The 6,719-nt window shown below is 40.7% G+C and overlaps 1 protein-coding gene across 1 annotated transcript; it reads left to right on the top strand.

The window, feature by feature from the left end:
• Window positions 1-3,957: 3,957 nt before the first annotated feature.
• Window positions 3,958-4,836, top strand: LOC145979674 (histone-lysine N-methyltransferase SETMAR-like). The gene has a single exon (XM_083112639.1). It carries the CDS (start codon window positions 3,958-3,960, stop codon window positions 4,834-4,836), a length of 879 nt encoding a protein of 292 aa, XP_082968765.1.
• The last annotated feature ends 1,883 nt before the right edge of the window (window positions 4,837-6,719 follow it).

Here is a 6,719-nt window from a genome sequence, read left to right as displayed (position 1 = left end):
TGTGATTCGTACTGCTGATTGGCTCGTTCCCAAACGGCATATGTCGCGTGTCGTTTCGGTCTGAAATCTCCCTTAGCCGAGATCCATTCCGTGGTGGTTACAATAGTGGTCTGGAGGAAGAGTCACTGGTTCGATTCCAGGTGTGTACGTTCTTGTAGTCGTCTGAACTCTTAGTAGTATAATTCTATGTAGGATTGCGTTATACCTGTGTCATATTCTTGTGTATACTGACAAGTAAAGGTTCACTTCGGGTGAAACAAGTTTTCCAGTAATGCATATATTTTTGGAAAGTAATCATCTTAACTGAGGTACAGGTGAATTATTAGGGGCAATGGGTTAGAGGTTAAGGAGATAAGGGAGACTCAAAGTAAACACGGGAGTCTATGAAAATACGCTAAAATCCGTCGCCAACTGACGCTAAAGCTGCAGCTTTTCGCTGCAAAGAGAATGATTTTTAGAGGAAATGAATATCCAACTACTGAACACAACCAAATAATAACACATTTTGTTATGAAATTTGAAAGTAATTTGTTATTTGGAATCAGAAAACATGGTAATTTGATTCAAGGAGTGATGCAGTAAAACCTGTCTATCCAGGAACATGATGGTTCCGAGCAAAATTTTCGGCCTTAACAGTTTTCCTTCTTATACAGGGTTTTAAAATACAGTATACAGCGCTGCAGGAAATAATGGAGAGACAGATTTACATTTCGCATTACTTATAATGTAGGGTACTAATGCATGTACGTACATGAATACAAATGCGATACATTCATCAATTTCATCATATCATCATTCATCCCCATCTTTGCAAATTAGCAAAAAGTGGCGCAAAAAGCGAAGTAAAATGGACACTCACAAACATCCATGCCCATGCCAGGATTCAAACCCGGGCGTCGTAGCGCGATGTGCATAGAGGGAAAGAGAAAGATTGAAAGATGGAATGAGAGAGGTGAAGAAAGACTGAGATAAAAGTGAAGAAAAATAAAGAAACAAAGAGATATAACAAGAAAAATAGAAAGATGACGAAAGAACAGAGGAAAAATAGACAAGAAAGGTGGAGAAAGAGGGTAAGAGATGGAAGAAAGAAACGGAAACGTAATAGCTATGAGTATTGTAGCGTATTCTTTCATATCGACAATGTTACCGATAAGCGAGTGGCAACAGAGGCGTGTTCCACTTATAGTATTGCATTGTTTTCTTGCGAGGGAAAAAAATAAAGGAAGAAATTTCCGTCTTACTGAGAATAAAAACATCTCGTTGATCTTTAAATGGTGTTCCGTTTCCGCGTTAAGGTGGTTTCCGCCTTAAGCAGGTCATTTTCAGGTATAAAATCGGTCCGTTCTGGGGACTTCTTTTTCCGTATTTACAGGTTTCCTTCTTATAGAGGTTCCAGGATATGCAGTTTTTACTGTATAATCAATGTGAAGTTCAGAAAACAGTGAGTGACACACTTTAGAAATGCGATTTCGTCCCACTTGAAGCACTTGTAGGTTCTGATTGAGTCGAAGCAGAAGTCATAAGGCGAGACCCAGGTCCCGGGCTCGTCATCCAAATAGCAAATTACTTTCAAATTTCATAACAAAATGTGTTATTATTTGGTTGTGTTCAGTAGTTGGATATTCATTTCCTCTAAAAATCTCATGATTCTGCCACGAAACGCTACTGCTTTAGCGTCAGTTGGCGCAGGATTTTAGAGTCTTATCTCCTTAATATCTCACCCATTGCCCAAATTAATTCACCTGTACCTCAGTTAAGATGACTACTTTCCAAAAATATATGCATTACTGGAAAACTTGTTTCACCGGAAGTGACCCTTTACTTGATTGATTTAGTTTATTTTACTTCGCGTTGTGTGCCTCTTGGCTAATTTGCGAATATGGGGATGAGTGATGAAATTATGAAATTGAGGAATGGACATTCACAAACAACAAAGCCCAAGCGGGATTCGAACCAGGGACCCTTGGCCACAGGGTCCGGCACTTGACCCTATACTTGTGAGTGATCCTTCACTATAAAATATCCGTGGGCTTACGGTGATTGCACCTAAAATAAGCTGATTGTTCGCCGTAAGTTCATTCTACGATAGTTTTAACGTAAATAAGAGCAGCTTAAAACACTGAATCCAACTTCTAAATTAGAATACCGTGCACGATGCAAATAATTTGAAATGTTTTGTAGAACTATTGCTGAACGTTTATTATTGTTGTTAGTCGTGCAGGTTGATACTAAAATATTAGGGCTGAACCGATATCGATACTGACACTCTCACCAATACCCACCGATACCAATTACCGATACTTGGAAGTTATTGAAAATATTGATTAACATTGTTATGTAAGTATACTTGCTTCGTTCTTTGGATCCCCAGGCGGCATCAAAGCGCGCCGGTTTCCTTTGGAAACCAGATCCTCCCACCCTTGAGAATATTGCAATCCTGCGACGCGTGCAGGGTGAGCATGCTGTCAACAGACTGGACGTTGCCAAGTCACTTCATCCCCCAAGGCCTTCTCTTCGCCGCTTTTCACAAACTCCGCAACAAGAGAGCGGTGTGAGGTGCGTATGCGAGTTCGTATTCTTGGATTGACAAGTGTATTTTTTTTATCTAGTTTATTGTTATATCTTAGAAATATTACTGGAAAACAGAGTTTGTATCGACATGTGGCGACCGTGGGACACAACCGAAGTTCTAGATCTTTCAACGAACCAAGATAATCCTCAACCATGCACTTCCGGAGCACCGAACAGAAAAGTATCCAAAACCAAAACGTTGAACAAACAAAGTCAGTTATTTGTGTGTAATGTGCACGAATATGTCGAAAAGAAAAAGCTAGAAAAAGGAGACATTGCAGAGATAGCCAAAATATTAAAGTTAGACAGAAAAACCGTGCGAAATGTGATTCGGAGAGGTCCAGTCACCAAAGAAGCCTGGAAATAAAAAGAGAAAATTTAACAAAGTGGACGAGTTTACTTGTGATTTCATTAGACGCGAAATTTACAAGTTCTATAGTAAAGGACAGTCACCGACAGTGAGTGAACTATTGCAACTTTTAAAAAGTATGTCGGACTTCCGTTATGAAGAAACAACGCTTCGAGAACTAATAAAAAAAACAACTTGGTTTTCGGTTTGGTCGCTTAAGGAAAAAGAATGTAATAATGGAATCGTCGAGAATTGTTACTTGGAGATTCTACAGAGACTACAGGAGCTGCGTTCAGAAGGTTGCAAACTCATTTACTTGGACGAGACTTGGTCCACATTAAATTCTCTTATTAGCCTAAACGTTATAAAATGCTATGCAAGATTGGACGAATCAGATGATTATTATGATATATTTTCGGGTCACAGAAATAATGAAACACCATAATTAATTATATGTGTCGATTTATTTATTTATGTCACATGCTTTGAGTGCAGCGCGTCGACTTCCCCCCGCCGCCCTCTTAAAGCATGGCAACAACGCGTTGCCTGGAGCTTTGTTGGGGTGGTATTGCTAAGGAGGTCCTGGCTCATTAGGAGAGGGGCGGGCAGGGTACGATTCCAAAGGCAGCCGCCTGGGGAACCAATGAACGTGGCAACTATACAAGGGTTGGAACTTAAATAGTGGCAACACTGCTGTGGAGACACTATGCAATGGAATGTAGTAGTGGCGCTGATAACACACGTTGTTGACATACCTACCTTACCTCCGAGCAAATGGACTCGCCCGTCCCACGTCACAGGCAGGCGCACAAGCGAGGGAAACACAGTCACTTGTGAGCGAGCGGTCTAACGTGAAGGTCACTATGTTTTCCAAACAGGAACAACGGAGTTGGATCAAGATTGAATGTGCCAGAGGTCGTACAGCACGACAGTGTCATCAAGGGCTTCAAGAGGCGTGCGGGGAATCGGCATTGCCGTACAGAACAGTGGCACGGTGGGTAAAAGCCTTCAACGAAGGTCGGTAAACTGTGGCAGACATGCATCGGGCAGGTCGTCCTAGCGGCTCTGAAGAAGAAGTGCAAGCTGTTGCCGCGTTAGTGGACAGTGATCGAAGCATGACGATTCGTGAGCTCGCCCACGAAACCGGATTAGCGCATACGACTGTGGTTCGCATCCTGAAGGAACGCCTGGGCATGCGCAAAATTGCATCACGATGGGTTCCGCATGAGTTGACGGAAATTCAGAAATGGATGCGTTACGACGCTGCTCAGACGCACTTGGAGCGCTATGACCTCGAATGTGAGGCTTTCTTACGCCGTATCGTAACACTGGATGAGACATGGGCCAGATCTTACGAGCCAACACTGAAACGCCAATCCAACGAATGGCGTCATTATGGGTCGCCGCGAAAGTCGAAAGTGCGTCAGAGCCCCAGTGTGGTGAAAGTTATGGTGATTCTCGTGTACGACTGTGATGGTGTTATCCTAACGCATTACGTTCCTCCACGGCAGACTGTCAATGCCCAGTATTACTGTTCATTTTTGGAGCATCAACTGCGACCAGCTTTGCGAAAGAAGCGGCGACACTTTCTGCGCAACCCACCCATCATTTTGCACGACAATGCACGGGCGCATACAGCGCAAGCTGTGGCTGCTCTGTTCGGTCGATGGGACTGGGAAGTACTGTACCATCCACCATACTCCCCGGACTTAAGTCTTTGTGACTTTGATTTGATTCCGAAGATGAAGGAACCACTTCGTGGCATTCGCTTCAGAACTGTTCCAGAGATTCAACAGGCAGTAGATCGCTCCATTCGCACCATCAACAGAACAGGCTCTGCTAACGGTATACTACGCCTTCCACATCGCTGGCAACGGGTTATACACAACGCTGGTGAATACTTTGAAGGACAGTAACAGGTACAAACATGTAACTCTTGTGTATCGGTTGTGAATAAATAGTTGCCACTATTTTAGTTCCAACCTCGTATTCCGCTCGAATTAGCATATGGCTTTAAAATATTCAAGAATTACACCAGAATATTATATTACCTGTTATATATATATATATATATATATATATATATATATATATACGAGTGTATATATCTATATAAACATTTTCTCACTCAAGACAGGTGTAAAATAAAAATAAAGTTGAAATTTTGCATAATTTTCAGGATAACTAGGCTCGACGAAAGTGTCCCGCGACATTTTTGTGTAGTTCGTGAAATATCAAAATGCTGGAAAGTATCGGGTATCGGTAAATAAATTCCAGCCAATACTTTCCGATACCGGTATCGGTTCAGTCCTATAAGATATACAATAATTTGTGTAAAAATACATAAAATTCATATGCAATTGAGTTTACACTTCTGCCACTAGAGAGCACCACCTGCAAAGACATGAAAGGCCAAAATAGGTGAATCCTTGTTTTCTATGTATTTGTGCTTTCGTCTCTGCATTTAGTGTTTCTTCTTACGCTGGAACAACTGTAATTTTAGGTGGAATGACTGGCGTCCTAAGTGCTGACGATTTCACTGTAAAATTAGTGTAATTTTTTACAGTGTGTCAAGCGTCAGTTTTTTTTTATCAATGGCTTCGTAATTTAACCTTGTGTGCGTTGCACATTGTTCTTGATGAAGTATTCATATCATTGACATTTGTCAAAGACGAGACTTGGTAATGTTAACTTGCAATCTGAACTTAATTGCTGTTGTAGAGATTTCTGCTCCCCTTTGAGGTCAAGGCTGCAAATATCATCAGCCCTGAAGCACCTATGTAATTATAATAATCCCTCAAACCTAAAATAGTTCTGCATTACCAGAATGGTTGTCCCTCCTGTACATAGCATTTCTTACTATATATACGATAACTAAAACTAACCAATAAACTAACACAAATTAATCCATACTATTAATAAGTTTAATCAATTACCAATCATACTATTGCATAGTAATTAAACAAGAAATTTCAAAACTTGTTCCGGTCACCAGAACAGGCTAATACAAAAATATAAACTCAAAATTATTAAATGTAGCCTGAAAAACTCAATATGCTGACCAAGGCAGTAATTTATTTTATTATAAAACATAAACTAAACGTAACGTTTCAACCTTCTAGCAAGGTCTTCTTCAGACTCTGCACCCAGTACAAATGTAACAAGGTACAAAAACATGACGATATATATCCACAAACATTGTTCTCCTCCAGACTATTAGAAAGTTGTTCTGGGACATTCTAGCAGGTGGCTTTCCATTGTCAACTGTATTTTCACCTAAAAGAGAATGTGGTTGGACTCTTTATCTCACGCTCTTTTTCCTTCATTCTTCTTCCTTCTTCTCCCCTCTTTCTCTCTTGTCCTTTGCACTCTTTCTAAAACCTTCTTCCATTCTTTGTTTAACTTCACTCCCCCATTCCAGTACATTGTGTCTTCTTCGCCTTTCTTCTCTATTTCCTTGGCCTCCTTCCATTTTCTCACTGGTACTCTCTTCTCCCTTCCTATCTGCTTAGCCTCAAAGAGTACAACCACATTCTAGATGGAAGTAAATATGATTAGCCCTTTAGGTCAAAGTACAGTTGACAAGGGAAAGCCACCTGCTAGAATGTTCCAGAACAACTGCCTAATAGTCTGGACGGGAGTAATATTTGTGTATATATATCGTCCTGTTTTTGTATCTTGTTACATTTGTACTTGCTGCAGAGTCTGAAGAAGACCTTGCTAGAAGGTTGAAACGTTACGTTTAGTTTATGTTTTATAATAAAATAAATTACTGCCTTGGTCAGCATATTGATTTTTT

This window comes from Lepisma saccharinum, chromosome 26, assembly GCF_977018435.1.
Source record: "Lepisma saccharinum chromosome 26, izLepSacc3.1, whole genome shotgun sequence".
Lineage (NCBI taxonomy): Eukaryota > Metazoa > Arthropoda > Insecta > Zygentoma > Lepismatidae > Lepisma > Lepisma saccharinum.
Note: the sequence above shows the minus strand (reverse complement) of the source record. Positions and strands in the feature narration are given on the sequence as shown.